The sequence below is a fragment of the Clytia hemisphaerica genome, unplaced genomic scaffold (assembly GCF_902728285.1).
Source record: "Clytia hemisphaerica strain Z4C2 unplaced genomic scaffold, Clytia hemisphaerica genome assembly, whole genome shotgun sequence".
Taxonomy (NCBI): domain Eukaryota; kingdom Metazoa; phylum Cnidaria; class Hydrozoa; order Leptothecata; family Clytiidae; genus Clytia; species Clytia hemisphaerica.
The window spans coordinates 379,063-393,899 of NW_027103805.1; the positions used below are offsets into that span (position 1 = coordinate 379,063).

General features: G+C 34.9%; 1 protein-coding gene across 1 annotated transcript; it reads left to right on the forward strand.

Annotated features, from left to right (window-relative positions):
* Nucleotides 1-5,904: 5,904 nt before the first annotated feature.
* Nucleotides 5,905-7,429, forward strand: LOC136806405 (sperm microtubule inner protein 11-like; the record flags this gene model as incomplete). Its single annotated transcript, XM_067062971.1, is given in 2 exon segments — nt 5,905-6,040; nt 7,236-7,429. Coding segments are annotated over 2 exon segments (185 nt in total), but the record flags the coding sequence as incomplete, so codon positions are not given.
* Between the last annotated feature and the right edge of the window lie 7,408 nt (nt 7,430-14,837).

The following is a 14,837-nucleotide window of genomic DNA, read 5'->3' on the forward strand; positions in this document are numbered from 1 at the left end:
GGGCATGCCTAGGTACTTGGGATTTTAAAACAAGCCTGTGAGTCAAAAACAGATAAATTTAGCCAAATTTGGGTGAAAAAAATCGATTTTGAGGCAAATAAATTCAGGTTTTCCGGAAAGTTTTGCCTGTGCTGTGGAAAAACATTGTTCCTCACTTTACACCCTTGCTTAGATTGCACTTCCTCTCATATTTGTTCATTTTAAACCTTCAGTTCACTTTGAAAGCCTGAGTGAAATGCACCTATGGGCTGCACCTTATACGAGCATGAATCTGGTAATGTCACCCAAATAGGTGAAAATTTTTGGAAAAAATAAAGTTTTGAATTTCACTTTCATTCCTGGATAATCTTTTTATTAATGACTTCAATTTTCAGAAAACATAAATATCAGGGCTTAATCAAACTGGCTTGGTCCAGAAATTTAACCTAGAGTAGTTTATAATCAGACAAATTTGGCAAAAAACTCTTTTTAGTTTACACTTCATTTGAGATAAAATTAGCCTGGATATCCAGCCCGTAAACTTTTTTTTGATTTTGATATTTCTTATGTTTACGGTCTGGTTTACCTAGATCGTCTGCATTCTCATCTGAGGATGATTATGCGGATATTCTGATTGGTTGGTCCAAGCGAATCAGAGATCTGAATGGTGGCGCGCGTATAAGAAATTATGCGAGCCGACTTGAAGTGTTCGCCTAAATATTTAGGTGGACCGCGCGGGCGATCAGCAAGGCGCTACGCTGCTTTGCAAATTTCCCTGACTTTTCTTCTTCGAAGCAAATAACAATAGAATATCTAATTATCTCCCTTGGGTGTTTGACCACGCATCCAAATAAAAATAACAATAATGGTAGGGAAGAAGTGTGAAGATCAAAACATGGGAATTTTTAGATGTTCTGGTTGTTTTCTTTTCAATTACTTGCTTACACTTAGATATTCTTGTTTTAATCTTCTTAATGACTTGGTTGCATCGTGTAAAGAACTAAAGGTATATCTTTCTTTTGCTTCAATTCTTCTTTTCTGTTTGCCAATTTTGTATTGCTGTTTTGGGTTGGATATTTTGAAAAAATTTTTCTCCAAAATTTACTTTGCACTTTCTGTCTATAAACAGACTTTCCACCACACTGTCTATATTTTATGGTCAAGGCTGCCATTCTAAATTGATTTATCACTGCTGGGGTACCATCTTGAAATTATGCATGTCATTATGTGCATATATTTATTTGCAGCCATTGGACTCATGCTAGTCTGGAGACCATACTCTGTTACAAAAATATTTCTATGCTGTTAAAATCCCAATAACTTCACTGAAATACAGAGTATGGAATTATTGACTCGATTCAAATCACTTCAAATCACAAAAGAAAAAACCGTTATTTTTTCAAAACAATTCAAAAGCTTGCGCCACTTCTTGAAACAATAGAGCTGTTTGACGTCATACTTTTGTTTATCAAATCTTAACAATAAGATATTAGCCAATCAAATTCTGCGATTAATTCTTGCATCTTGTATAATTCCCGGCTACTACTGTCTATACTTTGATATTTTTTTGAAACCACATAGACAGAGAAGTCGGGTCTCCCAGCTAGACTCATGCAGGAAAATCTGTCAACAGGGGTTCACCTGATTTCTAGGTGAACCAAGCTCTATAATTTTAGAACTTTGTCTGGCTGAGGTAAAACTTATTTTTTCTAAAATTTTGAGCTTGGATATCCAGGCTAAGATAAAATATGCATAATCTAATACTTGTCTTAGATTTCAGTCCATGGCTAATATAATAAGCTGCATTGAAAAGCAATTTTTACCGTCCAGTACGACATATTTTTCAAATTCTGACACTTTTTCCAGAAGAAAATCTAAAATACTAAAAATATTCCCATAAAGTTTGACTTCATGAAAAGAAAACTGGCTATGATCAGGTAACTTCATTCTAGATTTGAAGGACCCATTATAAGCTTTCAAAAAAAACAAAAGTTTGCTATATTTCAGTTGATCAATAAAAATTAGAAAATGAAACCTTGTTGGTTGGGGACATAACTTTTTGTCAAATTTACTTTAAAATCAGCAATAAACATTAAACTGAATTATTTGGCTTTTAATACTTTGCTGTACTTGAACCAAAATTTAATCATTGAAATTTGTTGCCTTGAAAGGTCTTTGTAACTATGATTTCCTGAAAATTGAAGATTTATCTGTAAAAGAGAATCCAATCATATATCATTTTTTGTCATAATCTGATTTTAAAAGTGAGATTTTGAGCTTGACATTAACTGTTATACATTTTTATAATCAGTAAAAATGATTTTTCCTTGAAAAGCCACTCAACCTTTTCAATAGAAAGGGTTAAATGGGTAATAATGCTATGTTGCGGACATAACTTTTTTACTTCCAGGGTAGAACCGTAGAACATTTTACATCATTTTATTTAAAATTTTGGAGTGTCTTTTTCTTTACCAAAATTTAAGGAATATTTGAGACTAAATCAATATAAAACCAAAAGATTTGGTTTGGTTTGATTTCAGTTATTACATGTTTTTCTTTGAAAAGAACAAAAGAAGACTCAACAATGATATTAAAACTTTCTAATATTTCTAGTAGAAGAACAACCCTAGGGGACACAAAAAATTAAAAAAAGCAAGGAAATGCACGGTACTTACAAATGTAACTCTTTAGTATTGTCAAAGTGTTAGCATAACTGCTTAAGAGGGTTAAAAATCTGATAAATACTTTAATAGTTATGTCCGCAACATACAATTTGCTACAGAATATGACTCTGTTTTGAACTGTTGGAGCAATTCTAACTAGTCTTTAAGTGAATGTGTAGTAGATTATGTTGTGTGAACACTACACAATGGATTTAATATGTAAATTTTTAATGCATAATTTATCCTTTATTCAAGCTCACAGGCTCAAAACCATCATTTTCAAAGAAATAAAAAGTTTATTTTTCTGTTATAATTTTCATTTTGGACCTTAACTTGGCATCAGAGAAAACGCCGTTTTTTTGCAACTTGCTCTAGTTTCCCATTATCTGGGAAGGATTTAAAATGTAAAAACCAGTGAGCTAAAGCTTTTCAATTTTTTTCTGTGTCAAATCTGTGCGGACATAACTTTGTGAACGGAAAAAGTTATGTCCGCAACATTTTTGACTTTATATGCCAAAAAACTTTTTTTGGCAGTACTTACTTTGTTTTTCATTTTTCATATTCTCTGGCTGTGAGAACAACAAAAACCAAGCTGGAGAAAGCATGTTGTTGATGAATTATTATACAATGATGTTGATCATTTTTTTAAAAACCTTATTTTCCGTTCACATTTTTCCTCTAGGAAAATTTGAGTACCTGTTATATCAGAAAAAATGACTGTTTAAAGCTTGCCCGTGTCAAGATTGACCACAATAAGATTTGATATGACTATATACCTATAGAGATTTCACCAAAGCCTCAAAGTAGGAAAACTAATAAATCGAAAAGTGGGCCACATTACCAGATTCATCATGCTCATACTTTGAATATGCCCTCCTATCCTCACGGGGTCCTCTTTTTGGATTTGTTAAAGGCCAGCAATGGTTTAGATTAGTCTGGCAGTTATAGACAAGCAGCTTAGGTCACAAAAAAATTGGACGGGGTGCGAACAATCCCAAACCACTTTTAATTGAAAATATACAACCTAAATATCTAGAAACCATCAACCGGAGTTGTTGAAATTATTTACCGGACCTGTCGAAATACGTATCACAGATTTTAATGCTGTAAAAACGCTATTATATTGTTTACCTGACTTTTAAGCAAAAAAATGCGCCACAAAACTTCTAAAGGGATTTATATAAAAAAATAACCCGGCACTTTTTAATGAAATTAGCATTCTCAAAAACTATGAGAAATTGCCTAAAATTTGAGCCATACACGTTTTTTTTTATAAGAACGTCAAATATTTACGAAGCCTTCGGATGTTCTAAGTTTTTTGGATTTGAAGCATTTTTTGAGCATTTTGATGTAATTTCTTAAGAAATTGCATGTTTTTAAGTCTCCAAAGCCTTAGTATGTTCTTAGAATGTTCCAAAATTTTTGGGCTTCGAAGCCTTATGTTCTTATATAGTTTGTTCTTATAAAAAAAAAACGTGTAGATGAAAAAATTTGAGACAAGCCAACCTAGAGAACTAATTTGAAGATCAACTTCCCCAGAAAAAGATCTACGGGGGAGACGAAACCCACCTAGATCCGCGCACTGCCCGAAAATTTTGCCGGACCTCAAACACTGACACATTAACATGTGCGGAATCGTTTTTACTTTAGCGTATAAACAAGGCCTTAAAAATCGAAGCGCTGTCTCAGGAATTGAATGACAAATTTTGGTTGGTTGATTTAGGGTGCTGCACGCTTTATTTTGTTTCAAACTTTCAAGCTTTAATTAATAGTCAGCAGGATACCGGGGCGTCAATGTTTTTTATGACTACTAAAAGCAAAACTAGAATTTTTATGAGAAGAAATCTGGACATATTATACACCAATTAATGTGAGTTTCAGAGTAGATCTAAAAGAATGTTAGCGTCAATTATCTGATAATATGATGCAGGGTAATTTCCAAGCACTTTTTCTTACAACCGTTTTGGTCTTAAAAATTGAGTGTATCAATGATATATCAAATAATTTGTTAAATTAGCAATAAATCATAAAATCAAAAACGATAAGAGTCACGGTAGTTTTCAAATGTTTCTTATTTACAGCTAAAATATAAACAGAAATATGCAAAAGGTCAATATTAAATAACCAGTAGTGAAGGGATAGTTTGATAACGTTTGTCTATAAATCAAAAGATGCTCTTTTACAAAATCGAGTTTGAAAACTCAATTCGAAATTGAGTTTTTGCCACCGAATAACGGTGGTAAAAAAGTGCTTGGAAATTACCCTGATAAGATATGGCCATTTGAACTTTTGTTGACGTTATTTGTCTATTTTTCAAAACAGATCTTTCTCGATTGATGTTGTGAAATCTAATACCGAGTGATCCAAAAAGAACTTTAGGTGTTTGGTGATGTTTTTAGAGCTTTAAAAGTGATCTGCAAGGTTTACCTTGCGTTATTAAAATTTGGGAGGTTCTAACTTAAATTAAATGTATTACATTTTACATTTTAACAATATTAGTTCAAAAGTTATGATCACTTAAACGTTAAAGTCAAAAATCACTTTTCAAAAATCATTAACATTATATTTTTTCAATGACAAGTTTAATCATGCTCTCTCAGAAATTGCCTCTGTTATCTTAGTAGAGGGCCAAGCCTGGGGTCCCGTGACATCTTTTTTACGACCTAGCCATTTTTAGCCCATTTTAGTCTTCTTCATGAAAAAGAAAAAGATTGTGTTACTACGATCATTAAGACATGTCTATTTTCGACCATTTTCGCTTATTTTGAAAAGTGAAATTTCATTTTGAAAACCGATTGTCTCAAAAACTGCTGAACCAATTTTAAAAAGCAACAGCTCAAAATTTATGTCCCCTCTCCGATGGAGGTAAATTACATTTTCTTTTTCATGAATTTGGATTTTCACATTTTTCCCCTCGTATCAAATATAACAAGAATATATAATTGTTCATTAAACCTAAATTTTAGGGTTCAGAAACCTGCATTTTAACGTCCATGGTATACTGTAAAACCTTAACAACATAACGTTATGAGCTAAACATTCTCCTAGAACCCAAAGTATTTCGGGTAACCCATATTTCAGGAGCCATTAAACGTTGAAACAATGTGACTCGATCATAAATAATTATTAATTGAAAAATAAAGAAACTTTTTAAGCTACAGGCTATTAACTGTATAACTTCTGGCTATTTCTAATTGATTTCAAAAATCTAAAGTTCATTTTTAACACTTTGATTGAGATTTTAATTGTATTTTGTTTACAGATCCAAATGAAATTTACCGCAATCCAGTGACGTCATCACAAGAGTATGGCTGGTGGAGACAAGATGGTGCACCTGAGAGCTTACCATGGACCAAGGTTCCCAATAGTAGTGCAAGAACCAACAGTGAAATGACGAGGTATATGGTTTGATTATGCTACTCAACCTGTCTACTCAGCTCCCAAACATTTCATCTTCCTTCAGTAGTGCGGTTAATTCTGGAAAAAGCAGTCTTTATCCTGACGTTTACCCTTATTGGAACTAATTTTCGCGGGTTTTAATTTTAGCGTTTTTCGCGGTTTTTCGTCAAAATCGCGAAAATTTAAACCCGCGAAAAAATTTGAGAGTCGAAAACCGCGAAAATTAATTCCCGCGAAATACAATTTTTTCCAATTTTATCGAAAAATTTGGAAAATCCCTAGGAAAATGAAAGAAATTTGTCCAAAAAAAGGCAAAACCGCGAAAATTAAAACCCGCGAAAATTCCTGAATGGAAAAAACCGCGAAAATTAAAACCCGCGAAATGCAATTTTTCGGAAATTTTTTTTCGACCGCGAAAATTAGTTCCCGCGAAAATTAGTTCCAATAAGGTAGTAGATCGTCGCTTATACGAACTTTTGAATCTTTCTATGTTTGGAACTAATTTTTAGTCCCCGTCAAGGGGGGAAACCCTCTTAAAATACCTTCTATAGTTCGAATCACTCTGTAATTCGAACTAATAAGATTCCTTTTTCGAGTTCGAATTAGCGGGAGTCAAATGTAAAATTGCTACCTCGGTAGCTGCAACCAGCAAATCTGCTCCACATATGTGACTCCCCAAGTGATTTTGAGTACCTGAAAATTCTTGGAACGGAATCAAGAGCAGCCTAATAGTGATCAAATATTTTTAAACTTTCAGACCATTAGAAAATCTAATTTTGACCAGTCCTGACCGCTCAAGGACGCTCGTGGCTGCTTGTTTGACATGTCTCGGTCGTTCGTTAAGGTTTGAATATAAAAACCATCTGAGAATATATAAGTGTAGGTTTAGCTTTTGAGAAGATGTAACTTTTTTGAACTATGGTATAATTAATTGATACAATCACAATGTATAGATTGGGGATGAGCTGGAGTTTTACAAGATACTTGTCTAATTGGTCATTTAAAGTGATAGAGATGACGCGTTCTTTAGAAAAAGTAATAAGATTCTTTTATTACATCTTAACGACCAACCAAATCAAATAAGAGCTTGTAAAAATTCCAGCTTGTCCCATAGATTGAGGTGTTTTAGGCTCTATGTTTGCAATGTTGTGGTACCTATTTTGCATTATAACGTATGATTTTCCTTATTTTTAGGTTCGTTGACGAAATGACTTTGACAAACAAACATTTCACATTATTTTAAAGAAATTTTGTTAGGAGATAAAATGTATATAGTGATTTTAATAGATTTTTTTTATTATTAACTCGCTGTAATAATTTTCAGCCAATTTAAACTATTCTTTAAATACTTTATATTTTAACAATATACTATTTCTAACAACCATGTATATGATATTTCTACGCAATGTCACCTTTTCAAATTTTTAGGGGGAATCTTGGGCTATTTTCTCGTTGATATTTTTATGCCTTTACTGCTGTCACAGTGTAAGCTAAATATAACTAATTTTTCTAGGATGGAAATGATTCTGAAGTGTGATGGTGGGATGGTTAAAATTGTTTGTTGTCAATTCATTCGAATAAAATTCCTAGATAGGAAGGCTGAAAGAAAAACTAAAAGCATTGTAAGATCCATTCCCCATATTTTCCAAATAAATTTTACGGGTTTATAGCATCATAAGATATATTATCCGATGAAAATATTTTCCACTATTTTATAGAATACAGTAAAGTAAAAACTTTTTTGGAAAATCTGTATATCCCCCGTCAACGCGTCCATCAGAATCATCAATAGCGTAAGGGGGTTAGATAAGCCATGGGGTCGAGGGTGTAAAGATGCTACATTACTTATTTCTTCCCGGGGGCGGGGGGTACTAGGGTTGGTTTTTGCTGAAAAGGTGACCCTTAGAGAGACTTTTTGAATTTTTTTTTTCGATTTTTGAAAAAAGTCATACCCTTAGAGAGTATGGAAATCGAAAAATTTCCTAAAAATCCTGAATTTTCCGACCCTTAGAGAGACTAATTTAAAACTTTCTGATTTTTCCGACCCTTAGAGAGACTTTGAAAGGTGACAAAGGTGACATTTTAGCGAGACTAATTTTAGCGTATATTATATTAGCGAGTTAGGAAAATCTTAATTTTTTTTGGATATATTTTAGCGAATCACGATTTCAAAAAATTTCGCTTGGATAAATTTTAGCGAACACTTGTATTACATTATTGTCTGAATTCGTTTACTAGCATTTCCTTACACTGAAACCCTTCCTATTGATAAAAATGTATCAAGGCAATATAACCAGAAATTTTGCGCAGATAAATTTTAGCGATCTGTCGATTCGGCGTGTTTTATTTAGCGAGATTTATTTTAGCGAAAATAGGGAAAACTCACTAAAACGCTAAAATTAGTCCCGCTAAAATTTCTACGATTAAAGTAGTCATCAAATACGACAGAGATAGAACAACAGACTATCAGAGGATCGGGGTCAAAAATCCGAAGCAGGGAGGCCGTCGTTCAATTTATAGAGGTCGCCGTAGAAATCATCGATGTCGTCGTCTATTACACAATAGAGGTCGTGAGCGGACTATAGAGGTCGTAGTGGGTTGTAGTGTTAAAATTCAACATTTTAAGATCTGGTTTTGATTCATAACATTAAGGTCTGGAAAATACACCTCATTATCCAATCATAGAGGCCGTCGTTCAACCATAGATGTCGTCGTCCAACCATATATACGTTCCCGACTTCCCCGATTTTCCCGATTTTTCCGATTTGTTGTTTTTTGTCCATTACTCTTAAACTTTCAGTATTATTCAGTAACAAATTAATCTTGGATTTCTCCATAAAAAGATTCGTGTTGCATTTCTTTTTTAAATTTTATTTAGTAATTAGCGTAAAATTACCCTGGACAACCTTTTTCTGCAATACTAGTAAAGGAAGATAATGGTAACTCGAAAACTTTAGCACAAAAAAACAAAACCGAGTTAGCTAACTCGAAAAAAGGATTTTGTGAAAAAGAAAACCGAGATAGCTAACTTGAAAAGCTTTTTGAGAAAACAAAAAATCAAGTTAATTCTAACTCGAAAAAGATTTTGTCAAAATAAAAAATCGAGTTAGAGTCAAGTGACGTCATAATTTGTACTTTTATGACGTCATAATATAGCTAACTCGAAAATTGCTAACTCGAAAATTCCTCCTAACTCGATGATTTCAGGCCTCTCCTACAATCTCTATAATCGATTTTACTGATTGCGACCTCTACGGTTGAACGACGACCTCTACGGTTGAACGACGACCTCTACGGTTGAACGACTACCTCTACGGTTGAACGACGACTTCTACGGTTGAACGACGACCTCTACGGTTGAACGACGACCTCTATGATTGAACGACGACCTCTATGATTGAACGACGACCTCTACGTTTAAACGACGACCTCTATGGTTGGACGACTGGACGACCTCTATGATTGAATGACGGCCTCTACGGTTGGACGACGACCTCTATGACGATTGGACGGCGTCCTCTATGTTATGCTAGACGGAAATTTTGTCATCTTCCTATTTCTATTCTAACCATTTATTTGCATAAGCCTAAAAAAGTTAACATCGCAAATATTTAACAAAAACTTGTTTATAAAAATAAAAAAGTATAAAAAGGAAGAAGAATATTATACAATGATAAATAGTTATACAATAATAAATAGTTATACAATAATGAATAGTAATTAATAGTAAGACAGTAAAAATAATAAAAAATGTTAAAATATATTGAATAAATAGTTTATTAGTTTAAAATTTCTAAAAAAAATTAAAAAGGCGCAATTCGAAAGAGTTGGTGATTATCAAAATACCAAAAACTTAACAAAAGAAAATTTAATGGGGAAAAAGAAAACGAGGGTATTGAGGAGTGTAAATGCTCAAACCTGAAGGTAAGGATAACAGAAAGGCGGGAACTTAAGAATCTCGAATTTTTCTACTTCTGCTATAAATTTATTTCTATCTAATATATTTGATATCTTTGATGGTAATTTGTTCCATAAGTTAATGGTGAAAGGAAAGTACGAGTTCTCATAAACTTTCAGTCGGGCATGCTGTCGCTTGTATCTAATATTTACACAGCGTTGACGTGATGGTTTTAATTGATCGTCCACAAGTTTTGAATTATTGTTGAATTGTTGATGTCAAATAGTAACTTCAGACATGCTATTTGTCTTCTAGTTTAGATTCTTTGTCAAAGTGGTGAAGATTTCTTTGGAGATAAAGACGAACATTAGTTGCTTTTGATATGATGTTGCTAATGTGTTTTTTCCAATTTAGATTTTTCGTTATGGTTACGCCGAGGTACTTTGCTTGTTCAACATTCTCACAGTTGGACACCATGGATGGAATAAGAAGCTTCGATCATCTTTCTTTTGTTTGTGATACGGATAAATTTGGATTTATCGGGATGAAATTCCATTGACCAGTTATTTTCCCAGTGAACTAAGTTGTTTAAGTCATTTTGGAGCACATGACTGTCTGCTAGCTGTTTTATAATTCTGCACAGTAGAGAATCATCTGCAAAGAGTGGAAGTGACGACTCTACCGTTAGAGGCATGTCATTGATGTAAACGAGAAACAACAGGGGCCCTAAAACAGTTCCTACGGGAACCCCTGATGTAACTGGGGAGCTTTCAGAAATTGTGCCTCTTACAACAACGTTCTATGATCTTCCTGACAGAAAATCTTTAATCTAGGCAAGGATTTTTCCATTGACTCCGTAATATTAAAGTTTTAGTAGTAATTTACGATGACATACTTTGTCAAATGCTTTGCTGAGTCGAGAAGTATTGCATCTACCTGTTCACCATTGTTTAAGGCCTTAGCAAAGTCGTTTCTAGTGGTTAAGAGTTGGGTTTCGCATGAGCGGTTCTTACGGAACCCATGCTGATTGTTGGATAGTATTTTCTGTTCCTCCATGTGATTTATAATATGACTATGTAGAACATGCTCTAGGAGTTTACACGAAATGGAAGTGAGAATCACTGGTCGGTAGTTTTTTGCTTTTGATTTAGATTTGTTGTTACCTTTGTGTATGGGTGTTATACGAGCCTGTTTCCAGTCGTTTGGTACTGATGATTGTTTCAATGATGCATTAAAGAGCAGAACGTAAGCATCTGCAACTTGTTCCGAGCATTCTTCTAGTAGTCGTGATGCAACATTGTCTGGTCCGCTTGCTTTTGCTGGGCCAAGATTGTTGAGGAGTTTTACAATACCGTTCCCTGTTATGTTGATTTGGTTGATTTGGCAACCTTCTTTGTCGTTGATGGTGGTTGATTTGCCATCATCTTTTGAAAAAACGCTACAGTATTGTTTATTCAGTATCTCAGCTATGACTTTATCGTCCGATTGAAGATGACCGTTCTCGTCGACTAATGGTGCGACTCCGACAATGTCTCTACGCTTTGATTTTATATATTTAAAAAGCTTTTTCTTGTCTCCACCAACAGAATTCTTGATAAAAATACCTTTTGCTTTGTTGTATCATAGTATACTATGGTTGTATAGTTTACTTGCCATACGAGCACATTCTTGAAACCTCTTCCAATCTTTTGGGTCTTTAGTAGATTTATAACGTCTGTACCTACGTTTCATTCGAGCTGCTCTTTTACATTCGTGGGTGAACCAAGGTTAAGAAAAGCGTTGCGAGGTTATTTTTGGTTGGTACATGTTCTTTTTGAGTGTTCAGCATTACTGTCCTAATATCATTCCAGAGGTCGTTAATTGGCGTGTCAATTGTGTGGTTTTGGCAGGCAGTAGTCAAGTTTTTTTTCATGTCTGATTTCAAGGCTTCAATATCTGCTCTGTTCCAACAATTGATAATTCGTTTCACTGGTTTATGACGTTTAGGGCAGCAGAATGTGTCAGCAAGGATTCTAGTGTCGTGGTCTCCAAAACCCACAGTAGGTGTGCATGTGTTGAGAAGACAATGTCGATTTGTTAGTAGTAGGTCAAGTGTGTTTTCTAAGCCTGTAGGAAAATCTACCAGCTGCTTCAATGCACATGTCTCAAAAGTTTCTAGAAAGTTTTCGTTCAGTGCTTTTGGATATTGATGGCTTGTGATGCTGCTATTCAACCAATCAATATCTGGAAGGTTTAAGTCTCCTCCTATCCATATGGGATTGTTCTTGTATTTTTTACATATTTGCTTGATTTCTGATATTAATTGATTATTTTGGATGTCTGTGTTGTACATTGAGCGGTAACATGCACAAATTATCATAGGTTTATCAAGAGTTTGTACTTTCAAGGAAACAATTTCTGCGGTTTCGTGTTTTATTTCATCGAAGATTAGTTCCTCTTTATAAATTATGATTACACCACCTTTGCCGTCAGGTCGGTCTTTGCGTGTCTGTATATTTATCAGGCACTATCTCGGATGTTTCTTTTCTCATTGTATAAGGTGCGATTCTGAGCCCATTAGAACATCAATTTTGTGGTTATGGAGAAAGTTTTCGAGGTCTGTGCGTTTGTTCATGATACCTTGGAAGTTGCAAACTGCAAGAGTCAATTTTTCTGCTGTTTTGGTTCTTAAATGAACCACTCCTGATTAGTGTGGGTTGATCGCAACCCCGGTTGGTACTGTGTTAATGGGCCGACAGTATTTACCCAGAATGAACTTCACACTCCCAAGAATGCAGGTTGATTGCATTTGTATTTGTCTTCTTTCTTGATTCTTGCTTTACTGTAATTTTCTTTTTCAATTTTTTCTTTCTTTAATTTTTCACTAAAAAAGAATGGCTTCTCCAAGTGTTTCCACATAGGTTCAGCCTTCCAGACCTTCGTTTATTTTCCAGACCTTAATGTTATAAATCAAAGACCAGATCTTAAAATGTTGAATTTTACACTACGTCCCACTACGACCTCTATAGTCTGCTCACGACCTCTATGTAATAGACGACGACATCGATGATTTCTACGGCGACCTCTATGAATTGAACGCAACGACGGCCTCCGTGCTTCAGATTTTTGACCCCGACCCCCCCTGATAACAGGCATTCAGATGTTATCATCCCAGCCGCGGCTTTCTTATTTGGCTGTTGGTACCCGAGAAGAAGCCATTGCAATTTTTAAATTTAACGTCTAACAGCGCTCGCTACATCATCAAAAGTATTCGAGGAAAGTAGATCTAGCACTCTTCTTGATGCATTTTCACCGCTATTGAGTAGTAATAGTGGTACTTGCATTAGGGTATCACTATCAAAAAAACTTCGATCAAAGATTTTACCAAAATGAAGCCAGCGTCAGTTTCGCAGCGTCAGCGTCAGCGTCAGCGTCAACGCGAATCAGATTCAAATCGAAAGTGGTTATAAAAAGTGTTCTAGCCAACTTGGATCGAACGGTATGGCTCCCATTTATAGATATGATGCAACCTACACCCATTAGTGACCTTTTACAAAAGAAATGAAGTTCATAGCTCCTCCTTCCAATTTTTCAGTTAGTCGAGGAACGTGTCCCTAACTGACTTCAACCAAAATGTGAAAAAGTGAAGTTCGGGCTTTCTGGCCAACTTGGATCGAACGGTATGGCTCCCATTTATAAATATGATGCAACCTACACCCATTAGTGACCTTTTACAAAAGAAATGAAGTTCATAGCTCCTTCCAATTTTTCAGTTAGTCGAGGAACGTGTCCCTAACTGACTTTAACCAAAATGTGAAAAAGTGAAATTCGGGCTTTCTGGCCAACTTGGATCGAACGGTATGGCTCCCATTTATAAATATGATGCAACCTACACCCATTAGTGACCTTTTACAAAAGAAATGAAGTTCATAGCTCCTTCCAATTTTTCAGTTAGTCGAGGAACGTGTCCCTGAATGACTTTAACCAAAATGTGAACAAGTGAAATTCGGGCTTTCTGGCCAACTTGGATCGAACGGTATGGCTCCCATTTATAGATATGATGCAACCTACACCCATTAGTGACCTTTTACAAAAAAAATGAAGTTCATAGCTGCTTCCAATTTTTCAGTCAGTCGAGGAACGTGTCCCTAACTGACTTTAACCAAAATGTGAAAAAGTGAATTTCGGGCTTTCTGGCCAACTTGGATCGAACGGTATGGCTCCCATTATCTCATATTTTACATGTCGTCAACCGTCAAACATTGATCTCAAACATGTATTGTCACAATGTTTGAAGAGCAATCAATGTTTAATGGCTGGCTACCAGCTTTACAACTTTGTGAAAATTGAATGTTTCAAATTTTTTTCTCGTTCAAAAAATACATCTATTGGCACTAATCAACTAAGTTATGCTTCCTATATACAAACGCTCTTATGGGCCATTATTTTATTCATATTACGTCACTTCACACTATTTTTGGACTGGATACTGCAATTTTCTTAAAACAAGTCAAGTCACAGATTGCAGCCCCTCTCTCTCTAATCTTGAGAAATATACTCGACAAATGCTACACACCTCAACTTTTGAAAACCAGTTTCATCACACCCATCTTTGAAAAAGGCAACCAAGGCCTACCTGAAAACTATCGACCTGTAGCATTAACTTCGCAAGTAACTAAGATTTTCGAGAAGATTGTCAGAAAACGGCTACAAAATCACATAGAAGAAAACAACCTCTTTAACGATAATCAACATGGATTCAGGTCTGGAAGATCATGTCTTAGCCAACTTCTTTCGCACACAGAACGACTCATCCATCACATTGAAAAAGGACGTAACGTTGACGTTATTTACCTTGACTTTAGCAAGGCATTTGACCGTGTAGATCATACAATCTTACTCCATAAAATCGAGAGAAA